Source organism: Betta splendens, chromosome 8 (assembly GCF_900634795.4).
Source record: "Betta splendens chromosome 8, fBetSpl5.4, whole genome shotgun sequence".
NCBI lineage: Eukaryota > Metazoa > Chordata > Actinopteri > Anabantiformes > Osphronemidae > Betta > Betta splendens.
In genome coordinates, this window is record NC_040888.2 from 9072024 (window position 1) to 9097164 (window position 25141).

Below are 25141 nucleotides of genomic sequence, written 5' to 3' on the forward strand. Positions count from 1 at the left end.
ACTTTCTAACTTCTAATATCTCCCAACCCAATTTTTTCCCAATTCAAACAATCTACTAACAATCTAAATGTCATCCTTAATTCTATTCCCACTACATCCAGTTATTCCTCCTACCTTCTTTTGAATCCTGTAATACAACCTTCCCTTATAACTTTAACTTAACTAAAATCTGTTTCAGTATACTTAATATTAACGTCAAAGATTTATTTTCCGGTTGCTTTTTAAGTACTAACGCTTTCATTTACTGCTGCGGTTTCTTCTTATTCGTCGTGTCTTTGTCTGTAGTGCATTAGCGCCACCAGCGGGTCAGGAGTGTGTGTGGGGCACAACTTAACTATTACTGACTGAAAACGCCGGAAAAAAATCAACGTAGATGATTTCAGAAACCTAATATGCATTAAAAAAATCGGTGACTCTTAAATGAAGTTTTTATTGTAAATATTTTTGCTGCCTTTCATTTTCTCAAAATGCATTTAAATGAAGCTTTATAGTAGCTATCAAATATCTTAAATATTATTCCACTGCTTTTAAAAGTATTCATCTTATCTTTTGCTGCGCCGTAATTCCAAGACTAAATGCGCAATAGGTCCGCATAGACCAACAACACAACCGAGTGCGTCGCTGACGCCACGACTATTGTGACGTAGCTGCCAGCGTGGAACGCAGCCACACGTCGGTCCAGGAAGTGGAGTGTCCGGCTCTGTCCGCGGATCGGTGACAGCAGACGATCGTCTCGTTCCCGTCCTCTGCAGACTCGCTCCGGGTGCCAACGTAGTCCAGGGACCGAAGTGAGGGTAAGTGGGAGCTGCGTCCGTCTGCCTGTGTGTGTGTGTATGTGTGTGTGTGTGTGTGTGTGTGTGTGTGTCTGTGTGTGTGTGTCTGTGTGTGTGTCTGTTGCTAGCTAGCTGTCACTCGCTGTCTTCTCATTGCAACTGATTGCAGCAGTTATCGAATGACCATAAGATAACTGGACTAATTGCTGCACATTGAGGCATTGTCCACGGTTAAGTCTTCTCTTGTTACACGCCATTTACTGGTATAAAAATGTAAATGCAACTGGCTAAAAAAATCCAGAGAGACAAGGACTTAATCTCATTATGGTTCATGTAATGCAACATTGATTTTTTTTTTACGGTTGTGGGACTCGTGTTTACACACAGTGAGTGTGAGTGAAGTTCGGCTAATTGTCCGATCAATTCTCCACCTTGTCGTTGTGGACTCGGAGGATCAAGTCACTTAGCACCACCTCAGGGTGGAAACAGTGGTTGTACTAATGGAGATCCAGAATCAGAAACTAAGATGGTTACAGGAGTATAGCGATTACAGCTGTGATGCATCTCAGTTATAAACATGAATAGGTCTATAAGTTGTATAAGTAAGAGTATGTTCATAATAAAGGGAGTTTAAAGTATAGATACTGAAAATCTGTAGGAAGAGTGTTTGTTGCAGAGTGAACTCAGTTTGTTTGTGTGCTGCTGAACTACAACTAATAACCTGGAGCGGTGGAAAAAATGGAAATAGGACTGATGCTGATACCAGGTCCTGTGGGAACTGAAGGAGGGTGGCAAAAATGTTTCAGTTCAATTCAGTTTTATTTTATATAGCACCAATTCACAACAAAATGATCTCAAGGTACTTTACAAGGTTTAAGACCTTACTCAACTAAACCCAACAAATCCCACATAAAGAAAGCCTTCAATTGCAGTCACACACAAGTAAGTTTAAATTTATATATAATTTGACAGCAGCAGTGGAGGAGAAACTCCCTCTCTCCAACAGAACCAGCCTAAATGTGGGCAGCTCAAACTAGAGAGAAGGAAGAGACAGAAGAATGTTTGAAACATGTAAAAGGGTGGGAGAACATCCTGAAGGAATGGAACCTGTACGGGGGCCGTTGGAGGAGGAAACAGAATGGCATGTACAGTCAATTACAGCTTATAATAGGTAGGAGACAGTATAAGAAGTTGAAGGATGTCAGTTGCTGTTGAAGAACGACAGAAAAGAAGAATGTTCATCTCTGAGAGCATAAATGATTGAGAATATTTTTATTTGGATTCGCTGTTTAAGAGCAGCTGTGTAACGTTATGTGCTTTTGAGTGAGATGAGGAAAAGCCTTCAGCTGCTGTGGTTTTTAATCAGCCTCAACTGAATGTTGATTTAGACTTTATCGCTCCCAGTGAGCGACAGTGCGCACAGTAAGGAACAATATTTATAGTGGCACATGTACATATGAACATATGAAGTGGCCCGTGAAACATGTATTTGTTTAGCTGTATTTATTATGACTGGTTAACGGTAGTTATTAGAAGCGTAGTAGTTCAACTGTTTGATAATTATCGTAATGAATAGTAAATAACTGTAGAGAATGTTTTTGTTTTATTGAAAACAACAAAGCCTTTTTCATGTTTTAAACATGTTTTCAAACATTCAAACGTCTGCCTGTGACCCTCATCTGACCATATTAAAATAAACACAGCTCATGAATGAGGACTGTAGACACCTGAACCTGGTTCTGCCCCACGGTGCCACTAAGCGGGTGAATGGGACGCGTCAACATCGTCCTTTTCTGCCTTTTATTTGCCTTAGTTGTTTTTGAGACGGTTAAAAGCTCTACATAGAGGTATATCAGTGTGTCATGGTAACCATGGGCTGTGTAATAGAGCTATTTACGGCTTTAGATCAGACTGATTTGACCGTGTGTAATGTAAACGTATCGTCCTGATGTGGTTCCACTCTCCCCAGCGCACACAATCTGTAGATGATGGAAGGTTCGACGCTCGCTGAAGTCGGAAAGAATCTGAGTGAAGCAATGAGAATCCTGGGAGATGGACAGAGGTAAGAGCTAAAACACACTTCTTCCTCTGCTGACACTGTTATAGTCTCAGGATGCAGCTTTATCTCACCTTAAACACTCGGGGTGTATTTGATGATGATCACTGCATGTTACGGTGCAGATGGCTATTAAAAAACTACATAACTTATCAGATGTGATTCACCTTCTGAGCGAGATGTGATGCAGCCCAGCTGAGGCTGGTCCAGCTGAAGAATCCTTTGAAATGACATCATGTTTTACAGATGTCTGCATGTTTGTGTTCAGAGAGCTGAAGCCCACGTCACACACCCAGCGTCTAAGCAGAACCAGCATCCCTGGACCTTTGCAGGGGGAGTAAGTACACACACACACACACACACACACACACACACACACACACACACACACACACACACACACACACACACACACACACACACACACATATAAAGTTCTCCCTGTGAGTCTCCATACTTTAGCTGTACATGCAGATCTTTCATATTGAGCGTATTATTAGCAGGGGATTAGCTCAGGTCATTCACTAAGGGCTCGTTGTTTGTGAGCAGAGATGTGTCATGATTAAATAATTAATACACATTATACATCTTTCATGACATGACCTTTGAGCCTCCATAGCACTTTGCCGCGTGTACTGTACATGCTGCGCTGTCAGGTGGACTGAAAGGTACAGTTTAGACAATAACAGAGACAGCACAAAGACATGGTGCTTTTCTGGGTGAGTTTGAGCGGCTCCACATCTGTCCAGACACTACGAGGGGAAAAGTAACACATCTGTGGCATCTGTGGGCTTTGTATTTGTTATGTTAACACTTAACTGTGGTTAATTCTGTCTTTGTGTCTTTGTGCGTTCTCTCCAGTGGCCAGGATGTTGCCTCCATCCTGCAGTTAGTTCACAGCCTCATTCATGAAAAAGAAGAGGATGAGGAGAAGTCGAGCCAACAGTGAGTTAATGAATGGCATGAATGAGTAACGTCTGCTAGTATCCAGACTAAGGTTAATGATTAACTGGGAGAAGTTCCTTGTAATTCTGTGTATCTGTTACCTGTAAACATGCAAACGCCTGCTAACGTCTAGAACTGTGAACAGAAAGAATTCTGGGATGGGCATGGAAGTGTGCTTATTAGCCCAGCACCGAAGCCGTGACACAGCAAACGTGTCCATTACTGCCGGGCCTCACTCGGCTCCATCCGTCTGGTGTCTCCAGGAGGATGCAGAACGTGGGGGAACAGGGTCACATGGCTTTGCTGGGCCACAGCCTGGCGGCGTACATCTCCGTGTTGGACAAGGAGCGACTGTGGAGGCTGACCACACGCATCCTGTCTGACACCACCCTGTGGCTCTGCCGGCTCTTCAGGTACCGCGTTTACGGGACCAGGATCTACAGGAGCAAAACACACACAAGATCACACTATTTCTACCTGTGTCAGGTATGAAAGCGGCTCAGCCTACTTCCATGAGGATGACAGGGACGGCATAGTGCGAGTGTGTAGGCTGGTCATCAGTGCCCGCTACGAGGAGTACGCCTCCGAGGGATACACGGTCCTCAACTCCGAGCCGCCCGTCATTTACCAGAGCTCCTCCTGCAGGACAAGCCTAGGACAGCATCTGTGCAGCCAGGTACTCCTCTAGAGGAACATCTGGCCGTGTACTGTTTATTGTGACTGCATCGTCTCTGATGTCTGTCTCCTTGTCCTCAGCTCGGTCTGCCCCTCTCTAGTTTGTGCACAGTCCCATGCAACACGGTCTTTGGATCCCAACACCAGCTGGTAGGAAAGCACTCTTAAAAAATAGTTTGGGATCATTGAGATGAGAAAGATTCAAACTCACTCTGATTGTCAGGACGTTGCCCTGTTGGACAAACTAATCAAAGAGGACCTGGAGGCAGGGAAGCTTCCTTTGCTGCTGATTGCCAATGCAGGTGAAGAGAGTGTTCGTGTGCCGCAGAGTTGAATTTAAACCGTCATCCTAAGATGTTTTTCCTTGTTCCTCCAGGGACGCCTGGAGCCGGCCACACAGACAAGCTGGGTCGGCTGAAGGACCTGTGTGATCAGCACAACATGTGGTTTCATGTGGAAGGGTGGGTTGAAACACAACAGATCTGATGAGCACTGATCCAGTCATTTACTGACAGAGACCTGATTAATTTAATGAATTGTTATTTTTGTTAGAGAAGAGGAGCTGTTTTGATGTTTATCTGTCTGAGTCACTCCTCAGGTTTATCCTTGAGCAGACACAGTTTGAAGTCTGTGTCACAACTATGACTTCCGTATTTCCAGGCTCTGATGTGGACAGAACTCTTCCGTTAGACTGTGTTTATATCTTGTGCTGTGGTGTTTTCCTGTTCAGGGTGAATCTGGCCACGCTGACCCTGGACCAGGTCCCATCTGCTGTCATGGTAATGTCGTACAGTTTTAGAGGAGGATTCGCTCACAGAGACTTGTTTGGATCTGACTATATAGCTGTTTTTCACACCAGGCAGCCACCAGAAGTGACAGTATGACGCTGACTCCAGGTCAGTGGCTGGGACTGCCTGCTGTGTCCGCTGTTACTCTGTACAGACACGAGGACCCAGCGCTGGTACGCTCCTCTCTAATCTGATATGCTCATACTGTATGTATATGGTTTTAGTGAGGCTAGTTGTGTTGCTGCTTCTCTCTCAGTCTCTAGCGGCAGGTTTGACCTCCAGTCGACCTGCGGAGAAGCTGCGAGCGCTTCCTCTGTGGCTCTCGCTGCAGTACCTTGGTCACAACGGAATCGTACAGAAGATAAGACACTTCACCGGTCTGGTGAGTGGAGCTTAGCGTTGATCCAGTTTAAGTTTGAACATATGCATCATTGGATAGATGAGGTTCAGTGCCTTCAGAGCCTTAGGCACCCACAGGCGCTATAATACAGTATCAGGTTATACCTACAATGATTTGCTGCTCCGTGTATTAATAAAAACCTGTTTGGTTAATGTTAATGAACAGATTTAGAATACGCTATGACATGCCAGTTCCAGTTAACACATGCAGAGGTGTTGTTACTATTGAAACCAAGCATCATTTCCGCAAACCGTTTTAGAAGTTATGAAGTGAAGATTATTACTTTATCCTTCCTCCCTCTAGAGCCAGCAGCTCCTGCAGAAACTCAAGTCTCTGGCCTCTATCGAGACCCTGGTAAGTGACCTTTTAGAGTTCTCTACTATGATAATAGGCAACAAAGCTGTTTTTTCAGTCGTCATGCATTTTATGAGCAAAAGGGTATATCGTGGAACCAGTGGTAATAATTATCATACAATTTATTCAGAATCCTGTTCACCAAAGTAACAGCAATGGCTAAGTAATATTAATTCTGTAAAAGGTAACATTCTATTACCTATCATATGTAATTTAGTTAGGTGAACATGCAAACGAACAGAAGAAGTGTTTTCGGTTTAAAGTGAAAAAATGAATAATTTAAATAAAAGGGGTTATTACATAAAACAAGAATGTGCAGAGGACATAACTGTCATCCAGTTCAGGTGCAGTCAGATCTAGTTTGGACTGTGATGCTGTCATGGCACAGCTGGGACCCACCCAGCGAGGCCTGGGGTCAGGAGACCTGCTTCAATGAGCCTCAGTCCCACGTCTACGTAGAGTGAGCTGCTGATCACACTGATGAAATGGATAATGTTTGCTCACGACATGTGTCAAACAGGTGGAGGATGAACTCAGCTCTCCTGTGGTGCTCTTCAGGTTTTCTGGGAAAACGAGTGCAGGTAAGGAGTCACTCTCTGAGCTCTAGAAAGACTTTAAACATGATTGAACTCCATGAGGATGTTCTTTGAGCATGTTGCCTCTATATATATATATTGTATATAGTGAACTGTATGTGTCTGTGAGGAGTATCAGCGCGATGGTGAGATGTCAGTCGCCCGCGCTTCAAGCTTCACATATAGTTGTTGACATTTAGTGGCTCTGTAGGACATGGGGTGATGCTCTGAGCCTCCATCCATGTCAGACAGTCTTATTATTATTATCTTATTTGTTTCTGCTAGTAGATAGACGTAGAGTCTGATGGGGGAGTCTGACACCCTCCATTTCCATCTCCATTGTATTATTCTGGCAGATGTATGTGCACTAACAATAGTAATATTCCAGGAAGATGTTGTATTGTATATTGCGTGTATATATATAAATATATGTTACTGCTCATTGTTAGGGTCCGAAGGGGACACAGTGGAGGGGTACTGTGCTGGGGAGAAAAAGGTTCTTGACGCCTTCAACAGATGGGTGAGTTGTTTGACATATTTCATTACGTTGCAGTTTCCAACTATTTTAATAATGTGATGATGTCCTGTGGAACCCCACGTTACCCCTGGTGGGTCAGCTCTGCCCCCGGTGTGTGGATGAGAAGCAGTGTCAAAGCGCTGTGGGTACCGATCAGGGCTTTTAACGCTTGCTGTCCTCCTCTTCCTCTCACTGCCTGCAGCTGTGGGAACAGCTGACCCACCTCGTTCCCACCAGTGGAGTCGACGTGGTGGAGCTTGAAGACGAGGGGACCTGTGTTCGCTTCAACCCTCTTCTGACTGCGGCCGGTACCGTTCTGCGCGTTTTACTTCGACTATTGTGAAATCATGCTAGAGTTGAAATAAGCAGCAGTGGATTTCCCCCACGCCACCAGCTCTGGGGACCCAGGAGGAAGATGTTGAGAACCTAGTGGAGAAGCTGACTGAGCTGGTGTCTGTCATGAGCTCCACGTGGTGCCTCAGACGAGACTTCAGGGAGGAGTGCCACCAGCGCTCGCCTTCGCTCAGATACGTGGAGGACCTCAGCTGGCCCGGCCTGGGGGCTGTGCGGTAAGCAGTGCATCACCTCATCTACAACTGAGACGTTCGCTTTTTAGTGGAGTCTGCTGCTGATCTGAAGGTTTGAACTATCAGGTACGAACCGCAGACTGAAGGAATGGACGACAGCAGAAGAGCTGAGGTGCTGGACAAAATGAATGAAGAGCTTCTAAAGAAACTGCAGGAGCTTGACACCGACATTATATTTTCCACTGGTTAGTTTTTCTTTTTTTTTTTTACCTCTGGAGACGCGTAACCTGTAGTAGTTATCTATTTCTTCCTTTTGCTTTTTTCCCTCAGGCTCTGACTTTGGGACAGAGGAAAACTGCATTATGATCCACATGGTCACTGAGGACGTAGATGTGTCTGAACTGGCGGCTACAATAGCTGCCCTGGGGCTGGACATAGAGGAGAATGGACGGGTACCTGCCGTAACTGTCTTATATATTAGCCCTCAAGGGCTTTTCCAAGGTCAATTTCTTATGAGCTTTGTTTTGTGGGTTGTTTCTGTTTTTGTAGCTACTGGACAACATGACAGAGGTTGTGAGGAAAGGCATCCTGGAGGCAGAGCAGCAGCTGCAAAAGGCCAATGATGAGAAACTCATTGAAGAGGTGTGTTTCAGTCGTCACACGCTCCTTGATGTGCAACTGTGGTTTTGGATTGCTGTAATATATGAATGGACTGATTTCATAGAGACACAACATCAGCAGCTACAGATGCTTTATGTAGAAAAACGTTTCTAACCAACAAGAAGGCAGCTTTATGTTCTACATGATTTTTAATGTTCATCATTAAGCATAACAATATTGAAATATTAATGTGAGACATCATTTTTCTTAGGAAGGAGCATTTCTTCAAATTTGTAATCTTCTGTAAATGTGTACATGTTTAAAACCTTTGATTTTGTTTGCACCTTGTCTTTCACCTCATTGTTGTTTTGTGTGTGGGCCAGCAGCCACATATGGTAATACCTAAGGCCAAAGTGAGGAGTCCTCTCTTCATCTTCATGTGTGTCTTACAGGGGGTGCTACGGCAGCTTCCTCTTGTTGGCTCCGTGCTTAACTGGTTCTCTCCAGTGCAAGGCTCCATTAAAGGAAGGACCTTTAACCTGGCAGCAGGTACCGTCTCAAAGTAAAACAGAAATATATAACAGACATGTAGGAGTCCAGTGTTTAAGAGGTTCACGTAAACATCTGTCTAGTCAAGTGACTAGTGCAGATGCCTCATTAAGAGGAAGAACTAGGTCAAAGCTTGGTTTGAGGTACTATGCCCTCTATTACTATGGATGAAATGTTTTCACAATATAGATATATTTTATATTGGGTTTAGGAGCTGCATAGGAAAACCCAACAAAGACCATAGACTTCCTGTAGCACTGTCTGTATTGGGCTGATTAGATCTGTGTGAGCTGTACTGTATGTACCTACATTCTGGTCATGATGTGTCTGTCTAGGTTCTTTGGACTCCACAGAGATGACGTACACTACAAAGACACAGGCGGGCAGGTCATCCCAGCTAGACAGTGCCACCTCCTCCTCAAGGAAGCTACCAGGTAGGACCGTCCATGTGGTTCCAACCACAGTCCAGTCGTTGCATCTTGCACTTGCCTTGGATCCATGTAACACAAGAGATAAAACGGGATCAGAGCAGCATCAGACCAGACTATCACCAGGCCTTTAAAGCAGCCTGGAGCTGCCCAGTGTTAATTGCACAGACCTGTTAGTAGTGTAAACAGATGCTTACTGTGATTATAGCAACAGCAGCTCTGAACAGTGAGTTGGATTCACGTCTGACATGTACAAGGAAAATATCTATATCTTACCGATGGATTTTTCTGTTTCGCCACAGGTCAGAGGTTATTCCGGCGTTCTGGGGCACGCTCAGACTCATTTAGTGAGACCAGCTCTGTTGGACAGCTTGAGGAGACCAACAGAGAAGAAACTACTGCTGCTAGCAGTGGCACCTACTCCTCCAGATGGACACCTGCAGTGGAGGAGGATTCACACGCCGTCCCAGAGGGAGCTGAGGACTCATCTGAACAAGAGCAGCCAGCGGCGAAGGAGGCCTCAGAGGAGACGCAGCCCGGAAGCTAGGAGACACCGTCCACCCGCGTCCTCTGGCTGGAAGTAGCCCAGCAGGGGGTCCCTAACGTCGTCAGGCAAACCTGTTATTCACTAGATTTATTTGATTTTTGCTACAAACTCAGAGGTCTGTCCCTGTTTCCTTCTTTAACCACAGTTACGTGTGTGGTCTACACATACACGACAATGTGTTGACTGAGCAGCTATTGGTGATTTACTGTACGTTAGGGTCTGTGGTGGCAAACATATCTGCCTCTTCTCGAGGGGTTTCCTGACTGTTCTGACTGTTGCCTTTACATTGAAATCATTGAAATATGTTCTGCGGTTGAACTCTCAGCATTGTTGTGGGTTAGGGTTAAGACTCGGACTGTTTCTAGGCTGTTTAATTTAAACGTAGTTTTTCACTGGTATCAGACACAATTTTGTGTTGTTTGGCATTTTGATCATTTTATATAGTTTATACAGTTGGTTGATGGTTTGAGAGAGGAGCAGCTAAATACTAACAAAGGTGATTGTTAAATGCTAAATTAAATTAAACAATAAATATTGAATTAAATATGTTTGACTACAATGATTACGCATTCTATGTAGAGACATGTTATAGCCTTTATATTTAATATATACTATTAATATTTAACTTGCCCAATTACTAATCATAATAATGTAATATTTATATGTTTTGAGCAAGATTTAAAGATCTAATTGAAACCTAATTTGAAGTATAATCAGTAGTTTAAACTTTTTTTATCATTCATTCTGCTGCTTCAGTCTACAGTACATATGCAAACTAGCCCACAAAAATCAAACATAAACACCAAACTGGCCAACAGAAGGATTAACGGTGAGCTGTTAACTCAAACCACACAGAATGTATGAAAGCAGACTCTGAGCTCTGTATATAGACGATCTGCACAAAGACTTTTGTTACATCCTCAGTGAAGGCTAAAGAAGCTTTAGATGAGACACTAAGGAAGAGTCTAAAAGTTAAAAAGGAAACATTAGTAAGGGTTTGTTAAGAGATTTCAGCTTTATACTACTTGTAGTTTTGTATATACTACTATGATACTGGTTGCTTTGATTTTTTATGGTGTTAATGAAGCACAACCTTTTTTTTGACAATGAATTTTGCCATTTGAAGCGAATGAATGATTAATAACTATCTGATATGTTTCATGAAGGTGTTTTGATTTGATATGAAGTGTCCTGAACCGTCCTCTCTCTGTCTGAGGGACTGTCTTTAATCAGCACAGTTGTTTTCTACAATTACTTAACATTTCCCTTTGGATCCGATTCTTAGTCTTCCTTTACTCACTTTTCATCTTAATGGTTCATTTACATACATGCAGCTTTATACTTGAGTCTTGGTCTCTGACAATCAAACCAATGGATGGTCAACAGTGACAGCCGTACAAAGGTCAAGCTTCAATAAAAGCACATATTGACTTAATACTAAGATGCTGAGTGTGTGTAAATTTGATAAAACAGAACATCACAAAAAGAGTTTAGATTCATTCCTACATGGCTGGTGTCTCTGAAAAAAAACCAAAGGATTCTTAGCACCAAAGAATTATTTATTGGTTAATTAATTAATTATGTTACATGATAATTATAACTTAAGTAAATCAAAAGTAATTTATTTGATCACAATCTAAGTAATATCTTACTTTATATTATAAATGGCATGTTTAATATAGAAACAAAATAAAAAAGTGAAAGTTCTGCCATATCAGATCCACTTTATGAGCTAAAAAGATCCACAATTTTACAGACTAAGTGAAATGAAAGTTCAATATTTGGCTTAATCAGGGGTCAGTAGTTTATCTTAAATCAAACTAATCTCAAAACATCAAACTTGTCTTCCATTGTTGTTTGTTCATTAGAAACTGATTCTTGTGGAAAATGGCCAGAAGACCCTGGAACACATTCTGGGTTTGTTACCAAAAACTCTGAGTTGAATCTACAAGTTGTTCTTACTTTATTCAACAATATGATATTATTGCAATTGTAATTAATTATATATAGATTGTCAGGTTCAAGCTATAGAAATACTGAAGGTCTGACGAGGTTCATCAATGTGTCGTTGCTTAGCAAATATTTTACCGTTTTTAGAGTACTTCATATCCCAGAGGGCACCGCGAGCATTACGCACGCTGACGGGACACGTTAGCTCACGCGGACAGACTCAGGGAGTGCTGAGTCGAATATCCTCTCTTCGTTTATACCGACAGAGACCGGCGGCTTTTTTCACCTGAAACGGAGACCAAACACTATACCTCGATTTAGGGCGATCCTGTCTCACTCCGAGAGGCGGGCTTGTTGTCGGAGACTGGGTGGACGTTTGCGTAGGCCAAAAACTGCGTAGCTAAGATCTCTAGTTTGAACGTTAGTGTAAATTCAAGACCTACGATGGACCCGAGAGACACTGCCCCCGATTCCTGGGAACAAGAGGACGATGTGGAGGCCACAATCGAAGGACAGCTTGAGCCAGCATTCACTACCCTGAACGTCAATGCTAAACCCTTTGTGCCCAACGTAAACGCCACCGAATTTGTTCCGACCTTTGCCATGAAATCACATTCGGAAAATCTGGATTTTCGTGGTAAGTCACAGTCACGTTGGAAACCTGCTAGCTAGCTAGCTAGCTACCAACGTGAGCCTATAGGCTACGTAGGTGCTAGCTTACGATCTGTACAGACACGCGTTCCTTGACGCGCGACAACCTAGCCGGCCAATGTGCTGTTTGATTAACAGCTATTTTAATCATATTTTATCATTGTGAGTCCAACAACAGCCTGTTTATAACGCGAGGAGTCACGTTGGGCACATGGACGGAGAATGAGGACTTGTGGCTTGGTCCAAAAAACAAGCAACCGGCATTAGCTTGTTCTAACCACCCGGCAGTAGCTAGCTGTTAGTTAGCCGCTGTGGATCAACGCCTGAAGACTGAGCTGCTGGTGGCGCTCGGCGATGGACTTGGCCCAAGTAACTTCTTAGTCTCACGAGTTAGTAAAACCAGGCAGGGGGGCGATTAAAACGTGGCTGGTAGTATAAAGAAATGTTTTGTGTGACGTGGATGTTGTGACGCAGCGCTGGGCTAACTGCTGAAAAGTGTGACATAGGGTACACTGCTGGTCCCTTCAGTACATTCGCTTCTCCCCACTTGCGTCTAAGCGCTTCCTAGTAAAGATGCAGCTGCAGGAAAAGACACATGTCAGACTTCCGGCAAACGGGGGTTTAAAAAATAAGACGCCCTTCACTTCCTTTTTAACTGTGAACTGAATTAATTAAAATAGATGCTGGTGGGATGTAATTATGTTCAATTAAATAAGTATTTATTGCTGCTTTGTGATTCAATTAATTGCGTATTTAATCAGTAGTGAGTATTTTGTGAATATGTAGTTACAATAGTAACCCCAACTTCACAAATCTTTGCAGTAACCTACAACACACATTATTCAGAGGAGGAGGTAAATGGCAAATGTAGAACTGGTTTTCTGGTCTATACGGTAAAAACAAACTGTGTTCAGTCAGAGTACATCAGGTTAAAGCTGTAGCAACAGATCACAAACATGTTTTCAGCCACGGGTGAGTCGGACACTAATTGTCCTCTGGTTACTTGACTCTCACTGGACAAACTGGATGGTTTGGGAACCATTTAGTGAATGTCCCCAAAATGAACTGGTGGATCCACTGAAAATTGTATGAAGGCAGACTGACTCATGGACAACATGGTCGTTAATCTACAGAAAGTGAGTGGTGGCGTGCTGTCAGCAGGTTTTGGAACCTCTCGCCTCAATGAACTGGTTGGACTCGATGCATTTTGTATAACATAGTTTAGTGGAGCATGGTAAATTGATTCAAATTCACCTGAATATCTTTTTCAGTAGCTGGGGAAAACCAGACCAAGGCAGACGTCTCGCAAGGCATAGGTAAGTGTCATTTCCTTGTTTAAGCTGGATGTGCTTGTCCTTATATGTGCATCTTACACTGAACACATGCGTCTTACACTGAACACAGTTATTGGTAGGGTGTTCCTGTGCAGGTTGTATGATTGCACAGGTTTCACAGTAAGTTGCATTGTTGGCAGGTCTGGACACCAGGCTAGTACTCGTCACTACCCCAGTATTCAGTGAGAAGCTTTTATTACAGCACTGGCCTCCATCCCTCGTTGCTGTTGCAGTGGTAGCTGCCGCTGTTTGTCGTGTTCTGGCAACGTGGATCTTTTTTCTGTAAACTAATCTTAGTTCTGCACTGCTGCTGACTGTTACTGTAAAATAAGTACTTAAACACTCTGCAGTTCTAACATCTGCTTATACATAAACCTCACTAAAAATGATAGAACCAGTGTGTTGACTCAGTCTCTGACTATTTCTGTCTTCGCATGTAAAACAGTAGAGCTTAATTGTCAACTGCAAAGAAATATTAAAATTTCACTGACTTGGGATCTTAACTTTTGATGTTTGAAATGACAGAATGATTCCAGTCAGTTGTAAAATGTCTGAGTACCAAACACTGTGTATAATGTTTTAAGGCTTTGCCAACATGAAGGAAGCTGCAGTGAGTGATATGCACAATGTCTGTGACCACACAACTCCAGTAGAGAACGGTGACACAGAGATGACCAAAGAGGAGCCATGGGACCAGAAGGAGACAGAGTCTAATGAGGAGGAGCCAGGAGGCGGCTCTTGTGGAGACCGGGGGCCAGCTGTACCTGCAACAACAGAGGAGACTGCTCCTGAGATAATGGAGGAGGAGGAGGAGGTGCTGGCACCCAAGGTCCCACCTGTAACGCCAGATGCCCCCAAGAAGGAGCACATCAATGTTGTATTCATTGGGCACGTAGGTTAGTGACATGCATTTACTCTGCTTTATCCATTCCTGCATTGATACGTAAGCAATACAATATCATCAAACCTGCAGGACTTCTTTGTGTACTACTACTATAAATGAAATGTTTAACATGTCCTAAAGTCATTATTTAAGGAGTAAGAACTCAGACCTTTTGTTAAATGACCTTTCTAGCTAACACTTCGTTAGCTGAGATCGTTGCTTCTTAGAAGGCTCATGCGTCCGAATCTTCTCAGAGATGGGGATTAAACAACATGCTGGTGTTTGACTGACTCAGCTCCTCCAGCTGTTTCTGTTCAGTTCTGTATTTTTGACCAACTATACGTACACACTGACTAAACAAAACATATGGTCCTCTTTTAATAGAACCAAACTAAATCCCTTTATAACCATAAAGCCATAAAGAAATTGTCTATTTTCAAAATTAGGTTTTGGTTCTAAAATGTATCAAATGTGAGTAAAACACAATAATATGTCAGAAGTTGGGATTCTACTCAGAGCAACTCATTCTATTATGTGTCAGGCAGCAAACCAGGAAAGGACTCTGTTTTTTTTTTTTTTTTCACAGCACAAGGTCATTTGAAAGAGGACTGTGTTCTCGTTCTGGTCCACTTCAGCTGCATGCTGCTCGGCCCAGTCTTTCTGTTCATACTGTATCACTGGCTCTGTAGAGGCTCCATTGTCAACTGTGTTAAACAGGCCTCTTTATTTGAACGTGTGTACATGTGAGAAGCAGTGTCGTGCCTCTTTGTTTTAGCTTTACATTTTCAGAGTCAGCTTAGTCTGTGTATGAGCATACACAGGACTTGAAGTTGCATCACTCTTTAAGGCCACAGAATATAAAGTGTAGAAAGAGCTAAGAGCTGTTAAAAACAACCACAATAAGTTCAACGTGCCAGTTTCCTTGAGAAAGAACCAGACAAATACAGATTAACCAGCATATGTCTACATACAGCAACGGTTCATAGCCCGTGAGGAGCCTTCAGAGGGACCCACGTCCAGAAGTGTGTTGTTATTTGACGCACACGTGTTTGTGCCAGGTTTCACGTCTGGAGACTGTGGAGGAAGGGCAGCATGTTTACTGAGGCAGGAGCCGCCTCCTTTCCTGGAGGAACAGGCCTGACGAGGGGGTCGCCTCTGGTTGTCACATGTCTCCCTAGAACCCAGGCAGGAGCACCGAGCTTCTTTGGTCTCAGATTTTAAGTAGTGTAAGATAATTGATTATTGAGACGGGCCACAGAGGTCTACACAGTCTGAGGTTGACATGAGGCATGATAATAATGCACCTTTAATGACTAATTGCTTTAGGATCAAGGTGCAGAAGACGTAAACACTGTGACACAACCTTTGAGCATTTACCTGAGAAATACCTTGCTAGATAACCCCCTCTGTCAGGTTTCTAATTGTTTAACCTGACGTTCATCACTTTGTTGAAGGGAACTTTATGGAATTTTTTGTCTGTTCAAATTCCTAAAACTAACTAACAAATTTGGACGCTAAAGAGGCAACAGGATGAGAAGACCTATTCATTGTGCTTAATAGAGACAAAGGAGTGAAGATACACATGATGCTGTGTCCCATTCTGTCATAAAGCAATCACACTAAAGCGCTCCACTAAAGCACCAGAATTTAGTACATGGAAATGAGAAAACTCTGCTTCATCAACATCCAACGTCTCTTACTTCCAACTATACTGTGTGTTTTTCTAACATTACTGATTGTGCTTCTCCTCCAGATGCTGGGAAGTCAACCATTGGTGGACAGATCATGTGAGTAACAGTGTCCTTAGTTTAGTGCTTCACATAATTACAAGGTTATCATTAGGATAGCAGCCCTCTGATGGTTTGCATGTCTCTGTTGTCTTCTTGCTCTCCTAAGGTATCTAACAGGCATGGTGGACAAGAGGACCTTAGAGAAATATGAAAGGGAAGCTAAGGAGAAGAACAGAGAAACCTGGTGAGTGTGATGCATTGTGTTCTTAGGATGAATTAAGCCTTAATGAGTTGGGGTGGCAGAGCCTTGAGAAGTGGGCTCTAGCTTGGTGTGTGTTGTGTGTGCATGTGTGATTTGTGAATGAGTCAAATCCTGTAGTTCTAGGCAGCATGTTAAAGTTCTGCTTGGTTTGGTACCATGTTATGTAGAATATGCTGAATGTTAGTGGTCAAAATCTTCATCCATGCCCCCATAGCCATAAAAGGTCCCCATGCAGCTTCTAAGGGTCTTTGAACGGTACCTAGTGAACTGTTCTGTTGGACCAGGTCCCAGAGACTCTTTAGCTTCTATCACTAGATGCTTATCGTGGCTCCTCCATCATAAATGTTCCCACAGAGAGGGGAGACCATGTATGAAAGAAAGAGTCCATTAAACATGTGACTGAAGTTAAAGTTCTCATGGAAGCACAAGCAGAGTTAATACATCTCATTAGTAATGGAACACAAATCCTACTGCAAAGAAGTTCTACCACAATGACTGTTTACGTCTGTCCTACTGTAGGTGTCGATCCTAAATCTAAACTTTGTTCTTCCATTGTGACCAAAGCAACAACAGCATATCACTTTATTTGTACCAGGTATCTGTCTTGGGCTTTAGATACCAACCAGGAGGAGAGAGACAAAGGCAAGACAGTGGAAGTGGGCCGAGCGTACTTTGAGACGGACAAAAAGCATTTCACCATCCTGGATGCTCCAGGCCACAAAAGCTTTGTGCCCAACATGATTGGGGGAGCATCACAAGCAGACCTCGCTGTTCTGGTGAGTCCAGGAAAGATGCTGGAGTTACAGTGCAATCAGCATCTGGGTAGAGACAAGTCTGGAGTAATCCAGGATAGTTCAGAAGCACCTCTGTGGAAACACCAGGCCAGCAAATGGAAGGGCGGGTTCTAACTAGGTTAGGTATAACTAGGTACGTTAGCTGCTCTAGATTAGATAACTCCTAGCAGCAGACTAATGGTGATCTAATTAAAAGCAGTGTTTACATTACTTTGTCCAGAGGACACAAACTAATAGCTTTGATGATTGGTTTAAATGTAGGTTCAGATGTCAATATTGATTCACTTTGATTGACACGACCATCACTGCTTCTTAGACGTCATGATGTTCACACCAGCAGCCTGAGCTGATGGGGTTCTGTTGGGCTCTGTGCGCTGCTTATGATTGTGCTGGTAGCAGAATTTAGTTACTAACCACTAACACTGCATGTGTTAAAAGACCGTTCATATCGTATCATATCGTTTGTGACATCACCTGGTTACAGGAAGGAACTGCTACTTTTAAAGGGCCTGTGTTTTAAGGACGCTTGTCAACTGAATGCATGTGCTGTCCCTCAGGTCATCTCTGCCAGAAAAGGAGAGTTTGAAACTGGTTTCGAGAAGGGCGGGCAGACACGCGAGCATGCCATGTTGGCCAAAACAGCTGGTGTCAAGCACCTGGTAGTTCTTGTGAATAAAATGGACGATCCCACAGTCAACTGGAGTTTGGAGAGGTGAGTGGGCTGGTGGTGTGGAGAACACGAACCAATAAAGGCATGCATGAAACTGTACAAAGCAAATCAGCCTAAAGTCCAACTGTGAAGTGGAAAGAGAATAGACTTTGATTCCAGCTGCAGGTGTTTTGGGTTGCGTCTCTACCAGCTTCCCATATTCTGGCTCCTTTAGCTTCTGAACAAAGAGGCTCATAATCCACAGATGTTGAAGGACACTGATCAACTCTGCCTCTAGACACGGGTTTACATCCCTCCCCCATGTTTGTTGGTGTGTTTGCATTGAGCTCGTCAACACCAACCCACTAACCTACGTGGGGGATTAGTGTCACCTTGGCTGCCTCATCTTAAAAGGATACTGCAAACAAATGCGATTTGTGGGAATATCGGAGGTCGTAACAAGCAGCCACTTTATCTGAGTGAACCTTTATGTTCAGTGCAGTAAAATGAGTAAAATCCAAGTGAAGGTGGCGGTCAAGAATATGACATGGGCTTTAGTGGATTGTCTACAGTTCCGTACAGCTTTTAAAATAGATAACAGTACATCACAAGCCGTCTCCTGTCATGTAACAGTAGGTTACAGCGTTTCACAAACTGGACCTGCATGATGCTGCCAGCCACAGTGCTGCAGTGAACTGATGACGCCTGGCAGTTCAATCCCAGCCTGTACAGTAGAACAGCGGAGGGGGATGTAGACGCTCGGTGGTGCCTCCCCTGAAACTTCCCCCTCTGTGCAGGTATGAGGAGTGTAAGGAGAAGCTTTTGCCGTTTTTGAAGAAGGTGGGCTTCAACCCAAAGAAAGACATTCACTTCATGCCGTGCTCGGGGCTGACGGGAGCCAACCTGAAGGAGCCTGCAGAGATGTGCACCTGGTACACGTAAGTGGTTGAGCTCCTCCGCTACCTTGTGCCGGCGCTCATAGAGCTCCTTTAATTTGTTCCTCTTCCTCCTGATTGCAGAGGGCTACCGTTCATTCCACATTTGGACAATTTGGCGAATTTCAACAGATCAAGCGACGGTCCTGTCAGATTGCCTATCGTAGACAAATACAAGGTAGGAGGCCACAAACCGATCATGTCTGTGATGGCCTGAAGTCGATGGTCGGCTGTAAACGAGGATGCTTTCTTACTGTTTCACCAGGACATGGGCACAGTGATTCTGGGCAAGTTAGAGTCTGGCTCCATCAGTAAAGCACAGCAGCTGGTCATGATGCCAAACAGGGTGAGACGTCTCATAAGAACCTTCTTCTTCTGCCTCCTAATTATACACACCTCCATCTACACATGAATACACACAACCTGATGAAATGTGTCCGTAAAAGGCATTACAATGAAGTTTTAGTAAATTTCTGTCTTTTAGTCCAAAAGTGGAAAGAAACCATTTTTAAATGCTGGTTTTTACTACTTCCTGCATTCATACCGTCTTTGTCTTTCACTTGCAGCATGTGGTGGAGGTTTTGAGTCTCTTGTCAGACGACGTGGAGACGGACGACGCTGTGCCGGGTGAGAACCTCAAACTGCGACTGAAGGGAATAGAGGAGGAGGAGATCCTACCTGGCTTCATCCTGTGTAATGCTGAGAACGTTTGCCACTCAGGACGCACCTTTGATGCACAGGTCAGTCCCACGCAGGCCACAGCGTTGGGTCAAAGAGACAAAATAGATAATTGTTATTACCTCATTAGCCACTAAAAGTAAATTATCTTATGTGAGTGATGATTGTAAGTCAATATAGTTTTTCTGTACAGGGGTAGTTTTATGATCAGCTATAAAACATAAAAGGTTCAACTGTAGCTCTGATTATTAGGTTGGAGTAGTTACATAAAATGTAAATCTGCAATTAGGATCTATGAATATCAAGTATTAGGAGGTGAGAAGGTGGAACTGTAAGTTAGATACTGACCCTACGACGACGATGGGAACACTTCTGCAGCTCTGCTTGTTCTTCTTCCGTTGCTGGTAGTAACACAGTGTTTTCTTTTGCAGATTGTCATTATTGAACACAAATCCATCATCTGTCCTGGATACAATGCAGTTCTTCACATTCACACCTGCATTGAAGAAGTTCAGATCACGGTAAGACGTGACCTTCAGACATGTTTGTTTCATGGTAAATGTGATGGGTAGTTCTTTGTAGCAGCAACAGAAACGCTGGTTTGACGACACGTCATTATGAAGAAGTCCTCATTAAGTGGTGTTGTGCCTCTGCTCTTGGCTCTCAGGCCTTAATCTGCCTTGTGGACAAAAAGACTGGAGAGAAGAGTAAGACACGGCCGCGGTTTGTGAAGCAGGACCAGGTCTGCATCGCTCGTTTGCGCACGGCAGGAACCATTTGCCTTGAGACCTTCAAAGACTTTCCTCAGATGGGACGGTTTACCTTACGGGACGAAGGTGAAGCACGCGGCAACGCCGGTCTTCCTTCTTAAAGGCTGACTAGCGCCAGACTAACGTGTGTGTGTGTGTGTGTGTGTGTGTGTGTGTGTGTGTGTGTGTTGCTTCCTCAGGTAAGACGATCGCCATCGGTAAAGTGCTGAAGCTGGTCGCTGAGCGGGACTGAAGACGACGGAGCTGTCTGACGATCCTTTTGAGGAATGGGCAGCGCTTGGCCGTGCCTCGCTCACTGTTGTCAGGGGTGACGGCACTTTCCTGTCAGGCCCTCATTTAGCGTGCCGAAGATCAGCTTAAGAGAAAAACTCCTGTGAAAAAGAACCTGTTTTTAAGCAAATGACAACCGAGATAAAGTCCAGACGAGTCAGCTTTCTCATATTGAGAGCTCAGCTATGCCACCTTTTGATTAGCCCCTACCACATCCCCCAGCCTCCTCCTGGGTCTGCTCACCATCATATTATATTTTTCCACTTTTTTTTTTCTTGCTTTAATAAATGACTGGCAAATGGCAGAAGGTATATCTGTAAGCAGATGTGGACCCCGATGGATTTGCTTGGAGTATAAACATAATTTTCAAAAAGCAAATTGCAAAAGAAATAGTTTAAGAAAGATGAAGCAGTTGGAACCAAATGTATCTGGGGTGTTCACGTCTCCCTTGGCTTCTGCCGAGTCTTTTGGTTTCTCGTGCCGTTCTGGCTGTCTGCTTGAGCGCGTTCAAATGTTATTAAAGCAAACATTATTACAATAAAATGGTACCTTGGGAAAACTGTGTGTGTTGATTTTCAAAGCCTGTGGTTTATTGATTAATTTTAAAACAAACATGTAAGTTTGACAGTGACAGGTTTTATTTTTATGGTTTTGCCTTTTCCCACGACGGGTTTAAAATGTCTCTGTCACTGACCTTTTATGAATTACAGCTGTTAAGTGATTGCTTGTAGCATCAAGTCCGTGTGTATTTGTATTATTTAAGCTTGAGGCTTTTCTCCCAGACGATGCTTTGCCATGGCAGCCTCCAGTCCATCAGTTTGGAACATCGATCTAGAAGCTGGTATGCGGTTGATGTGACTTCACACAAACCCCTTGAGTTGTCTATTAGCTGCTTCCACCTGATGGTGGGATATGTTTTCTTATGGATTCCTGGTTTTCATCATTCTAGTGCAGAATATCTTTTTTTATTTTTAAGTTGTTCCAGATTTTGATATTGTTTTTCTGTTCCAGTATGCTCATTATAAGCCTTAATTTCCTGTTTAGCATTGTTAATTGATTACTTTGACATTGAAGGGCCTTCTCAACAGTCTCCAGAGTTAGAATTCTCTTTATGTTGTGCTAAAATGCACAGTAGACTATTCTGGTCAGTTGCTGCGACTGATCTGTTCAAGTACGATTCCTGAAAATGTAGGGACTTAAACTGGCTGTAATTCCATATATAAAAATGCAATAATATCGGGATGCCTCCTAAAATATTTGAATCCCATCTCTATTTAAAGTTTGTTGAACATGATCCGTAGTAAAGTTTCAAATGAGATTCTGATATTGTTTCAAGTGACGAGGAATTCAACCACAATGGATTTAAAAATCAACAGAATTCTTTGTGCATTTAATACTTTTGTAGTTGTGAGACGATGTTAAGTTTCTTCTCTGTCGAGACATTTCTGTGGCTATAGAATTCATTTAAATAAACAATGCTAAGTAGAAGAAGAGATCGTCCCCCCAAACTGCCGTTCTCAGTCAGCGACGTTACCAGTGTATTCAACTGCATGTGCTTCTTATTCTCCTTTCATTTTATCTTAAATTTCATTTTTACGTTTTGGGGGGTGTTTTTAGTCATTTCGGATGTTCAACCATCATCCAAGTCACAAACCTTTCATCCGCTGCTCAGCATCAGGTCCAGAGCACAAAGACGGAGTGAACCCAGTTCCCAACGCAGACACGTTTCTTCCTTGTTACCTTTGAGCTCTGGAAACGGGCCGAATAAAAACACGACTTCACGCAAGTCAAGGACAGACGAAGTGCGCTGCAGCTGAGTGTGAAGTCACCTTGCGGCCAGGTGCTCTCGGCCCCGCCCCCGGTGCTGGCCACGCCCCTCCCTCTGAGACGCACCTGTCTCACCTTACAGCCGTGAGCTGTAGCCGTCACGCGTGGACATGGAGGCGGACTACCGGGGCCTGGGCCGCTGCACGTCCTGTTTCTGGCTCGCGGTGGCCTTTGACGCCGTGGGCCTCGTCGTTCTCCTCATCGGGGTCTTCGTCAACGTGTTTTTCTATGACCTGCTCATCTACGCGGGCGCCATCGTCATCTTCCTGAGCCTCATCTGGTGGGTGTTCTGGTACTCCGGGAACATCGAGGTGCCCCCGGCGGAGCTGGAGGATGATGTCGGGCTGTTAAAGAAGGACAAGGGCGCCCTGAGCGGCGTCCGAGGCGTCGTCAGGCGTCTCTCCAGCCGCATGTCCAGCGGCATCATGAACTCCTTCCGCAGGAACGCAGGCCGCTCCAACACCCGTACCCCCGGCGTTCAGACGTCCGGGTCACCTGTGGCCGTTGTTATGGCAACGGTGGGCCCACGGGACAATCCCCCCATCAATGCTGTACCAACACCTGCAGAGACGTCACCGGTGTAACAGGTAAAACACACGAACTGTGTGTAAGTGGATGTTCAAGTGGTCTGATTCTACCACAAGACCACATGTTCAACATCACAATTTACAACAAGGCTTTTAGAAATTGAACACAAAGTGAATCTGTGGTGTTTGCGTTCGTGTGGTTCTACAGAAATGAGACTGAAACATGTTCTTTGGACAGTGAGCGTTCAATGCGGAACCGTTTCTGTCTTTACTAGATAATTATTAACTCGCTGAAAGCCAAGCCCACAGTTTAAACAGGAGACTTTCCCCAATCGTCCACAAGGAAACGATGAACAGATTCCCTACAGTAATCTATGATTTAATAATGTGAGGTTTTCCTGGACAGAGGATACGGAGCAGAGTCCGTCCTGACCCTCATTCACATTCACTATGTATGTTTGGACTGTATTTAGTCGTTATGCTGTTAATTATTGACCTAAAGTGTGATATCAGCGATTCATTTTCATGGACATGACCTGTTCAACTATTATGACCCCTTGAGTTGTAGACGGCTGGAATAAGTGTTTAACAGACCTCTTTCACATTCTGCGTATCTGCCCTCATCATGGACTAGTCTAGTAAACTCACCTGAATGCACAGATTCATCCAACGGCAACAATATGAAGAACGTTCTTCATGAAACTAAGCCTGTTCAACACGTGAATATGAAAGAAGGCATCATATATGCAGAAAAAATTAATTTCTAATAGAAGTATCATCTAAATTAAAGGCCAAGACAATGGAATTAATCTGGAAGTCAACCTGCTCTGGAACAGCATTATTTAATATACAATATATGTTTCTAGAGTAAATTAATTCCTCTTAATTTAATCTGGATTCCTGCAAATCTGGGTTTGAACCAGGAACGTTTCATTCCATAAATTATCCTGATAACCAGACTGAACTTAACTGATCCTAACCAAGACATCTGTCTAATCCTGGCTTAATCACAGGATCAGTTAGACGCTGATTGATGGGGATCGGTATTATTAGTATTATTTTTTTTATTATTATTATTAGAAGATTGTTAGTTGGGCGAACTTGTTGACTTTCTAACACAAATGCTTCCGCTGAGGCTCAGCTTTAAGTCCCTTGTGGCTTACAGCCCCCTCTTGGCTGCTTCCTGGATCGATGCTCCTCCTGGAAAAGTGTTAGGATTATAGCCCGACCATCACGTTTTATAATGTACTGGTCCACAGTTTGTTCACTGCTGTTCTCTCACTTTTTTCTGTATTTATATGAAATTACACTCAACTGGACTCTAAATGCTGATGAGGAGACGTCTAAGTGTTATTTAGTGTTTTTAGAATAAATGGTCACACTTTTCAAATATTTATCAAAACCTTTTTAGCTTCTTAATGTCTCAGCCTATCCTGTAAAATGCTAACATAACAAAATATGTTAGCATGTTATAACAAATATAAATGTAAAGGGTGTGATTACCTCTGCAGTGACTTGTACAGAAGATTTAACTAGAACTAGTAAACCATTTGTTTCATGGCTGTTCATAATGCTGCACCAATAAGGAACCTTGTCATTTTTATTTGTGTTGTGTTGAACTGAAATAGTTGTGGCCCAGTGAAGGGTTACAGGCAAACCTGGTTCTGTTTTCATATTGTGGTGATTGTCAGAGTAAAAGCCGCTGTGAGTGGGAGCATCGCTGAGCTGAACTGGCCACACTGGTCTGTTCTGTCTGTGTTTATTGGGCAGGGAGAAACAGGCACATCCATGGATCTAAAGGCCCTGAAATGGTCTATTTAGGGGGTGAACAAAGTGAAACCTGATCAGTGCAAAGTATTGGGCCTGGTGTAGCACTAATGTGTGTGCCGTGTGTTTCAGGTGAGTCCTGGGGAGCCGTGAGGCTGCGACGCGGTATGAAGCGGAGGCGGCCATGAAGTTTGAAGGAGAGTGTGCAACTGTTTTAATGTTTAATAAAAGATCCAACCAAATTACATGTATTCTAAATATTTTTTTTTATTTGCTACAATGCATTTTTGACAAGAAGTTGTTCAATACACATAAGGGTAAGGGTAGTTCTCGAATAAGTCGCCATGAACATGTAGCTGCCACCAAGTCAGAAATGAATG

The 25141-nt window shown here is 43.5% G+C and overlaps 3 protein-coding genes across 5 annotated transcripts; all 3 read left to right on the forward strand.

The window, feature by feature from the left end:
• The first annotated feature begins 634 nt into the window (after positions 1 to 634).
• Positions 635 to 11175, forward strand: pdxdc1 (pyridoxal-dependent decarboxylase domain containing 1). Of its 2 annotated transcripts, XM_029159794.3 has the most exons (23): positions 635 to 794; positions 2743 to 2835; positions 3098 to 3166; positions 3691 to 3774; positions 4038 to 4187; positions 4261 to 4450; positions 4531 to 4599; positions 4673 to 4751; positions 4826 to 4910; positions 5180 to 5228; positions 5309 to 5410; positions 5494 to 5619; positions 5941 to 5991; positions 6512 to 6572; positions 7016 to 7086; positions 7286 to 7391; positions 7478 to 7652; positions 7737 to 7855; positions 7941 to 8062; positions 8160 to 8252; positions 8663 to 8759; positions 9095 to 9193; positions 9490 to 11175. In XM_029159794.3, exons 2-23 carry the CDS (start codon positions 2759 to 2761, stop codon positions 9732 to 9734), a joined length of 2319 nt encoding a protein of 772 aa, XP_029015627.1. In that variant the 5' UTR covers positions 635 to 794; positions 2743 to 2758; the 3' UTR covers positions 9735 to 11175. The 2 variants fall into 2 exon arrangements, with proteins under 2 accessions (XP_029015627.1, XP_040927813.1); XM_041071879.2 differs by lacking the exon at positions 635 to 794 and having other exon boundaries at positions 3076 to 3166.
• A 696-nt stretch (positions 11176 to 11871) lies between these two features.
• On the forward strand, positions 11872 to 21199 carry gspt1l (G1 to S phase transition 1, like). 2 transcript variants are annotated; one of them, XM_029159472.2, is made up of 14 exons: positions 11872 to 12321; positions 13610 to 13651; positions 14320 to 14565; positions 16306 to 16339; positions 16449 to 16526; positions 17140 to 17320; positions 17896 to 18050; positions 18785 to 18925; positions 19007 to 19100; positions 19188 to 19268; positions 19489 to 19662; positions 20032 to 20121; positions 20268 to 20436; positions 20550 to 21199. In XM_029159472.2, the coding sequence occupies exons 1-14, from the start codon at positions 12129 to 12131 to the stop codon at positions 20600 to 20602; spliced, it is 1731 nt and encodes a 576-aa protein (XP_029015305.1). In that variant the 5' UTR covers positions 11872 to 12128; the 3' UTR covers positions 20603 to 21199. The 2 variants fall into 2 exon arrangements, with proteins under 2 accessions (XP_029015305.1, XP_029015303.1); XM_029159470.3 differs by having other exon boundaries at positions 11873 to 12321; positions 13607 to 13651.
• Positions 21200 to 22468: 1269 nt separating this feature from the next.
• Positions 22469 to 25003, forward strand: si:dkeyp-72e1.6 (transmembrane protein 238-like). The gene is made up of 2 exons (XM_029159473.3): positions 22469 to 23054; positions 24894 to 25003. Exon 1 carries the CDS (start codon positions 22578 to 22580, stop codon positions 23049 to 23051), a length of 474 nt encoding a protein of 157 aa, XP_029015306.1. The 5' UTR covers positions 22469 to 22577; the 3' UTR covers positions 23052 to 23054; positions 24894 to 25003.
• The last annotated feature ends 138 nt before the right edge of the window (positions 25004 to 25141 follow it).

What these genes read in the sequence shown, in the direction of transcription:
- pdxdc1 (XM_029159794.3), top strand. Translation starts at nt 2,759, where the DNA reads ATGATGGAAGGTTCGACGCTCGCTGAAGTCGGAAAGAATCTGAGTGAA. An exon ending in GCTGCTGATTGCCAATGCAG is followed by an intron (nt 4,752 to 4,825) that starts GTGAAGAGAGTG and finishes TTGTTCCTCCAG; the next exon opens with GGACGCCTGGAGCCGGCCAC. An exon ending in GACCTTTAACCTGGCAGCAG is followed by an intron (nt 8,760 to 9,094) that starts GTACCGTCTCAA and finishes GTGTCTGTCTAG; the next exon opens with GTTCTTTGGACTCCACAGAG.
- gspt1l (XM_029159470.3), top strand. Translation starts at nt 12,129, where the DNA reads ATGGACCCGAGAGACACTGCCCCCGATTCCTGGGAACAAGAGGACGAT. An exon ending in CTATCGTAGACAAATACAAG is followed by an intron (nt 19,101 to 19,187) that starts GTAGGAGGCCAC and finishes CTGTTTCACCAG; the next exon opens with GACATGGGCACAGTGATTCT. An exon ending in TTGAAGAAGTTCAGATCACG is followed by an intron (nt 20,122 to 20,267) that starts GTAAGACGTGAC and finishes CTTGGCTCTCAG; the next exon opens with GCCTTAATCTGCCTTGTGGA.
- si:dkeyp-72e1.6 (XM_029159473.3), top strand. Translation starts at nt 22,578, where the DNA reads ATGGAGGCGGACTACCGGGGCCTGGGCCGCTGCACGTCCTGTTTCTGG.